At 31.1% G+C, this 15621-nt stretch overlaps 1 protein-coding gene across 1 annotated transcript in view; it reads right to left on the reverse strand.

The window, feature by feature from the left end:
- Window positions 1–7701, reverse strand: part of Smp_160970 (hypothetical protein) — a gene marked incomplete at both ends in the record, with an annotated part of 29018 nt that extends 21317 nt beyond the window's left edge. The window contains 2 exons of the mRNA XM_018793708.1: window positions 6095–7144; window positions 7596–7701. Of these exons, the coding sequence (XP_018648194.1) occupies window positions 6095–7144; window positions 7596–7701 (1156 nt within the window). The remainder of the gene's footprint in view (window positions 1–6094; window positions 7145–7595) is intronic.
- Window positions 7702–15621: the final 7920 nt, after the last annotated feature.

Genomic DNA, 15621 nt, shown 5'->3' on the forward strand with positions numbered 1-15621 from the left:
GTTATTTCGAAACTAAATCAAACACATTATCATTGAATTCATTTAGTATTGTTTGTTTGAATCTTCCCATTGATGTTTAGGACTGCAACTGGTCAGTCTCTTATTGGTATATGTACATACTGTGCGTATTGCCTCGATATTGCCTTAATTCACAAGTATTATAAGCAAAGATGTATAGTGGATAGCACTGGAATCCAGGACGCACATTTCGTCCTACTTGGGACTCGTCAGCTGGATGTGCCTGCATCTCAGAGTTGATATTCACTCTGGGACTCGAACCGATTATCGTTCGCTTCAAACGCCATCGTGTTATCCACTCAGCTACTGAAAGGTACTGCGTTCGAGTCCCAGAGTGAACATCAACTCTGAAATGCAGGTACATCCACCTGACGAGTCCCAAGTAGGACGAAATGTGCGTCCTGGATTCCAGTGCTATCCACTATACATCTTTGCTTATAATACTTGTGAATTAAGGCAATATCGAGGCAATACGCACAGTATGCATATATGCCAATTTTAGACTGACCAGTTGCAGTCCTAAACATCAATGGGAAGATTCAAACAAACAATACTAAATGAATTCAAATGATAATGTGTTTGATTTAGTTTCGAAATAACTTTTTACATTCGAATAGATGTATACGAGCAATAAACTTGGTAATGTACAGTTTGATCATTTATAAAGTTTCAATTGTTATAATTTTCCATTAAATCCATTCACTTATCATAAACCAGATTTCTTTTTGTGAATTAATAATATTACCACAATGTACTTTATTATCAAATGATTTTATCGAATGACTAAAATACACAATTTATTGAATCGATTACGTAATAATAATAGTAAACTAGTGAAATTACGTTATTATTATGATTATTATGAATATTTCGTACAGTATTGTATATGTTTATATCATATTGTTTTTACTCATAACTATTTAAGTAAATCAGTGTTTACATAGTACATATTTCAATTTTCAACATTAATACTGGTAGTGCACTAATATTAAATGTAACAATTTTGAATAGATTTGTATTATATTCTGTTATAAGGTATCACAAGGTAATGTTATAAAATCGTATCAAACAATAGAATTATTGTTGATTTACAAAAACTAAACCAAATGTTCGTTTTTATCATACATACATATATGTTATGACTTATGAAGTGGTATCTCAGTGGATTAAGTATTTGAGTTTCAATGTGTAAACTTGAGATTTCAGTCTCTCTATTCATGCTTCACTTCTTGGGTCAACAGGCTAGTAGCACAGTGTCTTTCTGAAATCTAAGTAAATAGAACTGAACTCTATACATTAGTTAAATAGTGCCGTAATATTTTGTTGTAGCTTGAATAATAAGTGCATTATAAAATTTTTTGGGAGAAATATTCGGATTCAATATCGTTTACTAATCAAGGTTCATTAAAAATAATTCAGCTACATGTATTTAGTTTTAAAGTCTAGCTAAGCTATTTGATTGTCTACAGTGCAGTTGTCATCGGATGATTGGAATTCACAGTTCAGTGTTTGAGATTATAGTGCGCATCCACGATCCCGCCTCGCGAGATTCCAACCCAAAACTTACCAGTCTCGCGTCGGAGCACTTAACCGATAGACCACTGAGATGACCTGCATCCAACGGTGTTAATGTCTAACTTCAACCAATCCACGAAATTTGAGCAAGCATTCACCGATTGTCTTCAGTGAGTTGTTATCTCACAACAGACGTGGTTGGACTCCACTGGTCACTGCTTACCACTAGAACTCCAGGACATGTATCTTGAAGTCAGTCACTAGTAAGCATATGATTATAATCAGAAGGGGTTTTGTGGAGATTTCAGTATTTTCATAGTTGAAATCATGAGTCGATTGAAGCTAGACCACTACGGAAAACCTGGAAATATTTTTTCATTCCATTTATCTTTTATAAAATGTCTAAATAGGGGGGTTTTCGACTTTCCTAAATAACGAGGAGTCTTCACAAATTTATTGAAAAATATTTACATTTTCGTGTACATTTAAATGAACCAACGGATTACTAAATTAAACATTCATATTTTACTATCAAGTTACTTTACTCTCACACAACTACATTGCTGAAATTTGATACTGAGATCGATAATACAAACTATCAGACCAATGCACGTTTGTAAAATTACCCATTAATGCTTGTTCATTCATAGACACACAACTTATACATTAGTTTAAGGGAATGCAATTTCAGTACTTCGAAGCTTTTCATGAAATATTTTAATTATGTTTGTATGCACACACTACGCCACGTTAGATTCATTTTAAAACTATGAAGATCTTGAGTATTTACAAAAGAAATTGTACTTGAAACCAATAATAATCATCCCTTATTAAAATGATTAGAGTTTCTCATTCTTGACAGGTTTTAATCAGAAACAAAGATTTAACATTGTATACATAGTCTTAGAAGTGGATGATTATTGCCGATTTCAAGTATAATTTCTGTTATATATATATACTGTGGAAATTCATAATTTTAGTTGTAAATAGAAATGCTCATAGATCAATAATTAAAAGCCTAATGCCACTCCTATTAGCTCTTTGTGGTTCAGTTTCTTGTAAACAAAAGTAAGAAATAAGTTAGTAATAAATGGAAAAGAAAATTTCCTTCGTCGAATTGCCGTTATTCATGTTCAATAACACTATGAGTCTTTCTCGTTATTTAATTATGAATGTTGAAAATAACTACTTCGAAAATTCACATCAGACCTAACTTATTTCAGGACTCAGTAGCTGAGTGGATAACGCGGTGGTGTTTGAAGTGAAAGGTACTGGGTTTGAGTCCCAGAGTGAACATTGACTCTGAGGTGCAGGTACATCCACCTGACGAGTCTCAAATAGAACGAAACGCGCGTCCTGGATTCCACTGCTAGCCCCTATCCATCTTATAACTTATTTCGTTGACAATGTTTTTTTGATAGTTGGAATCAAGGGTCAATTGAAGCTAGACCACCATCGAAAACCTGGAAGCACTGGATGGCCGTTTCGTCCTATTATGGGACTCCTCAGCATCGCGCATCCACGATCCCGCCTCGCGAGATTCCAACCCAGGACATACCAGTCTCGAGCTGGAGCCCTTAACTGATAGACCACTGAGCCGGCATCCAACGGTGTTAATGTCTAACTTCAACCAATCCACGATTTTGAGCAACCGTCCACCAATTTTCTTCAGTGATTTGATATCTCTACAACAGACTTGGTAGAACTCCACTGGCCACTGCTTTTTTTAGTTAAAAAACTAGTGATACTTATTTTCAGAGAAATAAAAAACAAATATAATAGTATTAAGTGAAATTAATAAGTTCACTTTTTGACCTTAAATAAATTGCGTTAAACGAATTATAGTAACGGCTATATTAGAGACATATACAAAAAAAGTAATCGATCCAAATTCAATACTTTGTGGTAGAATAATCAAAGAAAAAAATATTATGGAAAAGAAAAGCATCAAAATGATAATTTTCTTTTAAATAAAATCCAACAATCACCGTAACCTTATGCTAGTAGTAATTTACTGATAGAAGTAGAGAATTAGACGTAAGAAACACAGTTTAGTATTTTTGGATTCCTCAGGATGTACATATACTGATAAAGACTGACCGATTGCAATCCTTGGTATCAACAAGGAAGAAATTAAAACCTCTACGAGTGAAATCGACGGATCAAATGAATTGAAAAATACTATGTGCAAGATTTTGGTGAAAGAGTTAATTATTAGCCTTATGACTTAAAGTACCTAACTGAAGTTTGTATTTATCACACTGAACTTAATTAGAAAGTTGTGTGACAATTGTGTGCTCCCGAATGCCCTGGCACGACCGAGAGTGGGAAGAGTCCGCTCTCTTTCTCCAAATGCTCTCATATGGCCACGCGTATATAGCCTCTGTCAGGGAAGACCTACTCATTGCTTTCTAGTGATGGGGGTGTTTTTTACGAAATTGAGAGGATGAAAAGCGAATGTCCGGTGCTTTAAAAGGGTTGGTGGACACGGAGGGTCCATCTAGGGGGGTTAGAAAACCCTGATTCTAAACAAATGGCGCATATGGGCTCCAGTATCCTGAGGGAACAAATGGCGTATGAATCAATCGTCGGTCACCGGCTACTATGGGACTGCGTCTCTTCACGATGCTCCACTGCCTTGTGGATCAGATCTTTAGGTCAAAACCTCGGGGTGTGGCCCCCTAAGAAAATCCCCTGCTTTAGTTTGGGCACCTGTGCAGTATCACAGCCCTCATATAAATCGAATGGGATTTGTGCGGCGCCTATATATCTGGTGCTTTCTTGTACCAATATTTATGTGTTTAAATAAATAATAAATAGTATAATAAGAAAGTCTGAACCAACACATTAACACCCATTGAGTTCATGAATATATCTGAAATAATAATGTGGTATCCCCAAGCTCTTCCTAGAGTAGATTCTTTGATAGATAGAATAGTATGTGGGCATCATTGGGATATGACTGACATCTTACGCACTTCATCTAAAGGTAATTCACAACTGCAGGATCAGTTTACCATATTCAACTAAAACTACATTGACGATCAGGTTCTCTCACTCAGTAGTTTCTCCATGCATAAACGTTATAGTGTACTGCAATCAAATACTGATGATCGATGTCAATATTTTGCATTTTAGGTCACTGGTAAGTGAACAGAGACATCACATGCTACATAATGGAGAACAAAGTTAGAGCTTGACTATTACAACTACATTTTCAAAAAGGTCACACTGTTTTTATCTTTTGATTCATATTATTTACATAGGATTTATCAATAATGTTGCTATTATATGCCATGTAATAAGACGTTTCTATCTTTTAAATTCATATCAACATCCATTAGTGAATGTTGGAAATAGGTTTAGCAATCAACTAAAACTTATGCAAAAAGAATCAGTGGGGATATAAAGCTTTTATAATCATGTGAAGTATTATTAGGCTTTGACTTTATAAAACGATGCGTATACAGTCAATCACTTCACTAGTTAGCAACACTCTTACATACTATTATTTCTATATAGAATGTGGAGGATCTTTAGCTATACATATATATATATATGATGTGAACAAAAATAGCCATATATCCCCGTAAATTGGATTGAAACAAAGTTTAACTTGTCATAATACTGTCTATATTCATACAAAACATTATATCAAACGTCAGTTTATAAAAACTGTAAAGTAAAATAGACTATCAAAACAAGATGAAGGTTTGAAAAAAGTACGATGAGAGTGTGTATAGTTAAGGATTTAAAATACAAACAATAAAGAGCAAATATAGCTCTGTCCAAGCTAATTCTTGTATGCAATTAGCTACTACAGTCAACTGTTAAAGTACACCTCAAATTTGTAATCGATACTTATCCCATGAAATGGGTACTTATATTTCATATTTTTGTGTAAATACGCTCTTTGTGAAACATATGATCCTAGATAATCCAATTAACGTATTTGTTAACATATTAATGTGTTTTCTGTTGAAAAAAAGTATCAAACAAATGTCTGTTAGTTCTCCAGTACACCTTGAGAGTATTTCTAACGATTATGAAGCTGACTAGCTTAACATGTTATCAAGCGTAGTTTAGAATAAAAGTCAATGATGATCCTGATGTAATTTTTAATTACATTGCTTGCAACGATCAAATGAGCTCTCCTAACTGAACAAAGTTAGTCTTGATTCTCTTTTAGATTAAACTGTATCTTCTAATAAATACAATTCTTATCTATTCATATATTGATTATGCGATATTATCCCTTTCGATCTCATTCCAGTATTGTCATTTCACTTTGTATCGAGAAATTTTGCTGCCAGGTTGCACTAAAATCCTATTGTGATATAAATATATTAACAAGATAATCAAACTTTTGCTCCATAATTTTATCAAAAATACATATTTATAAATTATTTGTTTCAAATTCTGGCATTCGTAAAATGGAAAACTAAGAATGCAGTTATTACTGTCTTGTAACTATGAATATACACATGACTCTTAGTACTAAATATTTAGAAATAAGTTATTTTTAATATAAAAATAAACTTACCATTTTGTCTGTATGCACGTTTCTCTTCATTTGATATTTGACGATCATTAGTGTTTAAGTGCTTGGGAAAGAAATGTTCCTTTCTGATATATGTTGATGACATTGATGATGATGTTTGAGGTAGTCTCATATTATTATACATTATTTCAGAGTGATTTTCAACGACTTCTTTTCGACTTGATTTGTCTTCTTTACAAGTTGTAATAATTTTCAGTGGTTTAATTATTTTAGTATTTTCAACTAAATGATCTTTCTTTTTACTATATACATGTTTATCTGAATTATTTAATTCTTCATATTCACTATTGTTGTTTTCAGATTGTAAATTAACTGTATTTAATTCTGACTTTAAATTTGCATTTTCTTTTTTTCTATACTGATTGATTGAAAATTGGTGGTTTTGTTGATTACCAACGAGAATATTTTTATCATTATCATCGGTATATTGTACAACGGGTGTGACTGGTCCATAATTTTCAGCCAATGAATTATTAGATTGAGTCAACGCCCTTGTGTTCTTATTGATCACTTCTGGTTTAAACGTATCAGAATTAAATATGTTGTTTGACATTGTCGGTGTATTTATACTAGAAACATTTGGTAAAATAAATAAAGCTTCGTCTCTTTGTAATGATGATAATGATGGAGTTAATTTATAATGTTCATCAACAGAACTAGGAGAAATAGTTTGTTGATCGCCATTATTATTATCATCATCATCATTTAGTGAACTTTGACTAGTTTCAATAATTTTTGATAAACGTTTCTTTTTAGATTCATGTGTTGTCGTATGATAATTTGGTCGATGCATCATATCTGGTAGAATGACACCGCTTAACTGTTTAAAATTCGTACCAATCCATGATTCTGGTTGTGATGTATCATAATGGGCTTCATTCAGATTATCAGATGATGACGATGAGGTGAATGACGAAGGAGATGATGAATTTGATATGGAATCACTGGATTCATTATCGGAATCTGAATAATGCGGCTTGTCAGAGAATATATCTGTTAAGTTATTATTGGAACGATTTGGTCGTTTCAGTGTAATACGTTTGTATGAAGCTGTAGAAATCTTTTAATGGACGGGGAAAAATGAAAATAGACTATTTAACAATAAACAAGGAAAAACCAGAGTTTTATTATATGTACGTCATTATTAATAAATGCAAATCACATCTGATGTTTGATCAGTAAACTAATTTGATTGAAGTTACTTTTCTTAAAGAATTGTGATTTTTGAAGGAACGAAATGAATAGTTCATTTTTGGTTTTACTATCAGAAGTGACATCAAGTTTATAATTATATTCTTTTAACTACTATGAAGTGTTAACTGTTAGTTTCTGAGAAAAGAAACCTTCAAATATCCCATTATCAAATTATTTATCATTGGAAACAAAAAATATTTATTTTCGTCTTATTTGCACTACCGTAGCTAGAAATGAAGAGAGACAGCCCAAACTCTCATCCTTCATATTTTATTACCAGCTATAATACTCCTGTGGAACTAATTACTTGGTGAACATAAATATCGAGGTGCATCCTTGAATTTCAGAGCAATATTGTATTTTAGAGACATAATCATAAAGGAAATAAGGTGGGATGGAATAACCCCTTTCATGTGACTCGCTATATTTACTTCATTGTTTAGGGATATGTTTACTAATTGTTGTTGAAGTTATCAGGATACGTTTCAGCAAATCTGATCTTTGTTTCGCAAAAGAAATTTGTAAAATTATTGTCATTATCCTAACAGTACATCTATTTATTATTTTGTACAGCAGAACTAGCTACTACTTTTCAAACTTCTTGGTTTATGAAGTTAATAATTTTGATCAAATCTTATTTGGTTTCGTAAACCATAACCTATGTTTCACTCATAGAAACTGCTATTGTTTATTCAGCGATTGAACTTCTAATGGTCAATTTTCCCAACCTTAGTCAGATATCACACGTTTTCAAAATCTGTACAACTCTATAAAGTCTCTTGGTCGGTTCTGATGCTTCGAATATGATTGGAGAATATTTAGATTGATCTAACCAGAAAGAAATGAATTATATAATGCTTTCATTTGTTGATTGTAACACTTATGAACTATATACTTAAGGAATAACATTAATTTACAAAATATATTAAAAATCTCAGAATAGGTTGAATAAAGTGAGATGGATTCAACTTCTTTCTGTTCCATGACGAAAAATACATAATTGAACAATAGTATTAGGTTTTCCATTTTTGTCATTTAATATCACGTGTTTGTATGTCTTGCGTGGATGTTCTTGATGTTATTTTATGTTATGCTCTTTTAATTCAAATAAAAATGTAAATCATAGTTGATTGTAACTTATAAAAACACATACAAATACTATGAGTCCTGTGACCACATCATAAAATAAATCATAGTATACTGAAAATATCCCATAGTGACATTTATTTGTTTAGTAAAAATAATGTGACTACTTATGAGTAGCACAAGTGAAACTTAAAAATACTGAAGCTATAATCTTCTAAAAAAATATCACATGTTTTTTTAAATAGAAGTTGAAAATGATGGAAATTTCTTTGAAAAGCGAAATAACTACTATGAATATATACTACTCAATCAATAGAAGAATCTGTGAATGAAATAAAAATAAAAATATGGTTAACATAGTTCAACATTAATTAACACTTAAGTTAAAAAAGTTGGATGAAACTCTTCTTTTATTATACAAATAGTAGTAAAAAAATGATCGTCCTGTAGTATTTTTACTAATTAAGGGAAAGTATGAACTCTTCATTATTAGTGATCTAAGGTTGGGTATAAATAATTTCATCTCCGAAACTATCTAATATCCGGTATATTTTAATAAATGATAGCAGTTATGATTACCCGGTATCACAGAGTAAATTCAATTTAACACGTAGTTTTGTGTTACATTTACCTACTTTTGGTGATTTTATACTTTGGTTATTACCGATTACTTATCAAACAACCTTCGTTTCCTTACAGTTTTTTTCTTTCTGGCTTGACGATTATAGTCATTTCATCCGTGAGATATCTCGTTGTCTTCATATTTATTAAATCTATAAGCATATGTAAGCAAAGATGGATAGTGGCTGGCAGTGGAATCCAGGACGCGCGTTTCATCCTATTTGAGACTCGTCAGGTGGATGTACCTGCATCTCAGAGTTGATGTTCACTCTCGGACTGGAACCCAGTACCTTTCTCTTCTAACTCCATCGCGTTATCCACTCAGCTACTGAGTCCTGATAGCCACTTGCTTGTGCAATGGGGTGATGTTTAAATTCACTTAGTATTGTTTGTTTGCACATATGTCAATAAGAGACTGACCAGTTGCAGTCCTAAACATCAATGGGAAGATTTAAACAAACAATACTAGTTGAATCTATAAGCATATGTTTATTGAATTATGTTGATAAATGTCAGTGCTATATGAAATTCGGAACACACTTTCTAGCGCTTTAGTTTTGATAAGTATATATATATATATATATATATATATATATATATATATATATATTTCTCGTTATTTATTATAAACAGTACAGCGGAACATTTTAAGGGAGTATATTAATTTCAAAAGCTGTATTAGGCGGAGGAGACTATAACAGTGAATAATTTTAACATTATACTCTATGACCTTAGCTACATACAAACAAACAAGTTTATTTAGCTTAAAACACTAACATATTTAAACATTAAGAAATGAATAGTTGATCAAAGAATAATAAGCTTTACAAAAATTGAGATTGTACTATAAATTGAATTATAGATATTTAATGGCATTTACATAAACGGTTGAAAAAAGTAATTTAGAATATTGGTAAAGATTCTTTTCAGAACTACCATTGGCAAAACTTTTTTTTAAGAATGTAAAAAAGACAAAAAACTATAAGTTGAACATGTTTGAAAATAGGTTATAAGTATTGTTCTTTTTTGTTACTGAGGTAGTTGTAGGTTAATCTATGCATCTTTTGAATGCAAAATAGATACATTTGCCACACTATCCCTACAGTTTCATTAAACTTCAGTGGGTCATTATCCTAAATCTTGTTGATCAGACTAAATTGGAACATTATATTCACCTTACGGCATTTACTAAAATTATTACGTTCAAAAAGCACCTCTACTGTTCTAAATTATCATTTCAAGTGTTCAATTAAATATATGTAAACTAAATTATATCATACTTATGATTTCCTAAAAGCTTACTGTTCTTTGATTTCTTAATCTTAAGATACATTGGTATTTTGGTATAATGAAAGTTATTTGCTTTTATGAAATTGACAATGAAGAACCGTATTCAAAAAACTGTCCTACTTGATTTTCTTAAGTTTCATCTATATACATTCATGGAATTTCAGTCCATACTTTGTAAGTGTTTTACATCTCTTGTTCATATTGACACTTATGGTGATTTCAGTAAGAAACATAATAAAAATTAGTCACTCTAGAGATATTTGTTAGCTCAGTTCATATAATAACAGAGAGTAATCAAATTCACTTATGAATATCGGTAACAGAAAAATGCAAATCTTTACAAGATAATTTCAGTATTACTAATATTGGTAATCAACGTAATCGGTTGTTATCTATATATATCTTGGTAATGCTTATTAGGAATTAGTATTTAAGTAATGACAGTTAAAAATGACAAACACAAGATGTATCTTGACTGATTAAATGTTTTATTTGAATGTAAAATGAAGTATTACAAAACATGGAATGTAATACATCAAAAACAATAACTACAATTCATTCACTTGATGACAGATTTAAATGTAGTCTTATTGATTGAGAACTTCGTATTATTAACTCAGAATTTGGTAAAACATAGATTATATTAAAAAGAATGTACGTTACAAACATCTTACAAAGGAATGAACTATTTTAGTAGATTCAACTATTATGTGATCAAGGTTAAATATAAACACTTATGAAGTTACTTATTTTATTCACTTCACATTACCATGGTTTCATTCAGTTCATTCATAGAGGTTAAGTAGTAATGTCCGGTGAAGTCGGTAAATTGAAGAAGCTTAAAGTACTTCTACAATGATCATGAAACACGTCTCTGTATTCTATATTGGTATTATATTATAGCAACCATCCTACAATCAATTTCGATTATGGTCAATTTTGGTTAAGCTTTTTTGTTAACTTACTTAACAGATATCGTCATTTGGATAATGACAATTTGCATATTCTTTGTACTGTTATGACCACTAGAGCACGTGACACTCCAGCCAAAATGTTGATTACTTAAGTATCATTCGATGACTCATACTCCTCCCCATATATATATGCACGCGAATCCTATCGTCAGCTTTTGTTTTGTTTTGCTGCGCCCTTATTAAATTTGACTATGAATTGCCTATGTAATTGCTTGCTCGCTTACTGCTCGCTCGCTCCTTGGTATTCACTCAGATGCTGGTACCTTTCTGGCCTGAGTTATTTGACAATAAACTGTAGTTGCTGCTTCTCTTTGCCTTCTGATTTTATGCACCGTTAAGATTGGTATTATAACGGTTATCAAGGTGAACGATTAACAAAGCACTGTACTACAATCTGATCTATTTTAATATAAATGGTTTGTTAAGATCGATTTCAAATGAATTTTACGAGTTTTTGTTAACTTCAACATATTCTGGTTATATGAATTATGGAGTTTAATATTTTCTAAATTTCTAATCCATTCTAAAATGATACCCCAACAAAATTAAAACCTTTCTCATTTATTTTGTTCATATATATGATCCTAATAAATCCATGAATAAGTGTTCCATTAAAACACGAAATAAGGACACATTAATAAAATTATTTTAATCTTCGATACAAAATATTAAATCCGTGTTCGGTAAATAAGAAGCATTTTTTCAGTTAAATCTATCTAAGAATTAACTGTAGTATACAAACTAGATCTTTCAGTTATTGTACGCGTTTAATTTCATTGATTGAGATACTTCGATCTGGCTTGATCTATGATAAAAAAGTAATTGAAACTGCCGAAGTACTATGTATTAAAGCATTATACATGTGTATATATCCCATATATTCACAGTATAATATATTTTTGACCATTTCGACAACTTTATATTCTTCTACATTAAGTCAAATCAATTTATAATTGGAATTTACTTATTCATTCATACAAATTTAATGCAAAGTTGTCTATTCATATCAAAAATTAAATAAATTTGAAAGATTGGATTGCTAGATTCCGACTAAGTAGTGTAAAACTAAGATGGTTTCAATGAGATTCGAAGATAACAAAAATCAATTCATTGTGACTTCACGAGTGTACACTACTGTGAAGTTCTGAATCAGGACAAAAGACCTGTCTATTACTTCTTGGTTTTTTTTATATGATCTATCTGTTGATATCTCTTTGAAGTTTAGACTTAACAATCATTTTGGAGTTATTCAGCGGAAAAATATTAAATTCGTTATCATTATTTTAAAAAGACATGAAGAAGTGCTGTAAAACTTAATTTCATACGTTCTGTTTTAAATAAATTCATGTTAAATTTAGAAATTTATATTGTTTAGATAGATCAATTCAAGAACATGGTAAATATGTAACTTAAAAGTTCTCCAATTCTCCTGATAAACTTATGACATTTGTATTCTACATTATGCAAATGATCATTGTTTTAATTTCATTTTTATATTGTTGTCAAGCGTGTTTATGTTTCTCTAGGTCTTTCAATTACATTTGGTGAGTGCATAAATTTGCTGGAATTGGAAACCACTCTGAAAACTACATTTATTCTCTACTTATTTCTCCAAAAATTCGGATTATTTTGTATATCCCTATTTTTAATAGTTAAATTAATGGGTCGACCACCACTGAAAACCTTGAAGCACCTCCTAGCATGGGACTCCTCCACAAACTCCCATTCTGATAATAATCATTTGCTCATTAGTGACTAGCTTCAAGATGGATTTCCTGGCGTTCTAGTGAGAAGCCATGACCAATGGAGTCCAATCTGTGTCAGGTGGAGACAGTCATCCATCTCAGACAGTGGATGAAGGGTTGCGTAAAATCATAGATCGATTGAAGTTAAACATTAGCACCTTTGTATGCCACCTCAATGGTCTAGAGGTCAAGCGATCGCTCTGGAGACTGGAGTTCTGGTCTTGGAGTCCCGTGCGCGGGGTCGAGGACGCGCACAGCTAAGGAGTTGCATACTGGGATGAGACGGCTGCCCAGTACTCCCAGGTTTCCAATGGTGTTCTAGCTAAGACTGACTCGTGAATTTAACCATTGAACTTACTACAATCTCCGCAAATCCCCCATTCTGATAAAAATCAGTATTCATTTATTTCTTCATTTATTCATCATCTGCTTATTCATCGTCTTCATCCACATATCTTTCACAATTTTTATTTATTCTAGTGTTATGACGTGTCAACAATTGAAATAAACTGATATTAATGTACAATCCTATCAAAATTAAGTATTAATTTGTTGTTCTGTTTAATCCATAACTAATTTACCATTTACATAATGTATCAATTAAGGTCAAAACAATTGTATACTTACCTTTTTGTTATCATTGACATCCGACTCATTCGATTCATCTGAGTGGAAAAATTAAAAAAAAAAAATTCATATAATTGGAATGTCAAGACGTGTTTTTTCATATTTTAATTTCACTGATATCAAATGATGATTAATGTTGTAATGTATTCTAAAACATTTTGAAGCTTTACAACCCTTTTAACACCTATTTAGTAATATATTAAATGCATTTTTTAAATCAAAATAACTGTTTTCTATATTTCTCAGCTTTCTTTGGCTTTGACTGTTCTAAGTGAATGCTACAGAACCCAGTTATTTTAAAATTTCTGCTTAAATGTAAACTATTTATTTAGTAGGTAAATCATACTACTCTCAAGTAGTAACAATAAATACCTAATTTATTGGTTCTTGTGAGGTAATCAGGATATAGAAAAGATTGGTTATTTTTAATCAGTAGTGTCGTCATGATCAGTATTCTTTGATAAATGCGACTATTTATGGATGAAATTAAAATTCTTTAAAATCAAAAACCAGTGATCCAAATGTCATTAGGAAGATCAAAGTGTTTGATGAATTCCTATTATAAAATGGTTTATCGGGGTGAAGTCGTTTTTCTGAAGAAAATAGAATAGTAAATGTTCAGAATGACTTAGAGTTAAATTCACTATTTATACATTCCACTAATTAAATTATATAAAATCTCAATATTTCCAGTTTTCATAAATAGATTTGAAACATATTTTGACGCATGAAAATTGCCGTTTTCAAAAGTTACAAAGAGCACAACAAAGAATACTTTTTAATGTGTCTTGAATTTGAACTGTTGAGCAATTCATCATCTTATGTTGTAGAACTAGTAAGTTTGACAAAACAAAAATGTGAAAACGCCTGGTCATTTACTTCGTGATTTGAAAAAAAGTTCATTCTCAGTTGTCCATAACTCATTCTTGTATGTTTTCTTAATAATCTAACTGTTGTTGAATTCTGCACAATGTTTAGAGAACTATCCACTAAAATGTCCTTTCCTATCTAATTAGCGATGGTGAGCAAATCCATTTGAAACTAGTTTTCCCACGGAACCTACTTTAAACACTTGTGTTTTTATTTGTGTTTTCAATAGTATTTGATTATATTAAAATGCAGTCTCTATAGGGTAACACGAACTTTTATGACTACATAATTAATACTATCAAACTTATCATGTTTCAGATAAAGTAATCATTACTGACATACATCACTTAAAAATAATTGTTTTAAGTTTCATTGAATCTTGATTAGTGATTATTTGACTGAACGTTTAGTTTATCATTATAATTGGAATGACTAATATTATTAGTTGATGAATACGGTTTATCACTTCCATTACCCAATTCTTAAACCAACCTTTCTCTCACACATTTCCACTCACTTGTTTCTCTTAAATTATATGAACTCTCCAAATTCAATTCAATTATTACGCAACCCATCCTATTTGTTTTTAATTCCATGAATCCTTCATTACCTCTAAAATAATCACACATTTTATCTTATCTGTCTCTGAACTCTACTCAACTATTAACGCATTCACTCTTTATGCTTCCTTGATTCTAACACCTAATAATCTCTGACGTGTTCTTGAACATATATATATATATATATATATATATATATATGTATAATCACTGATAATTTTTTGACATTCCAATCCTTTACATTCAATATGTCAATTGTTCCACACTACTTAATACCCCATTGCTAAAATTGCAATACATATTTGGTTGTAAGCAGCTGATGAGAAACCACGAAATATTATGAATTCATATTATTCTGCATCAATATTTGTTCTGGCTTTATTTAAGCTAGATTTAGAACAAAATTTCTTTGTTTCAATAGATCAGGATTGAATTAGAATTTTTAGTTAACTATTTACAATTTGTCTGATTTGATGTACACTTCATACACAATTAGTATTTTCTATATGTCTACATTGACTAGTGCAACTTATCAATCATATATAAAGGGAAACCAAAAA

The sequence above is a fragment of the Schistosoma mansoni genome, chromosome 1 (assembly GCF_000237925.1).
Source record: "Schistosoma mansoni strain Puerto Rico chromosome 1, complete genome".
Lineage (NCBI taxonomy): Eukaryota > Metazoa > Platyhelminthes > Trematoda > Strigeidida > Schistosomatidae > Schistosoma > Schistosoma mansoni.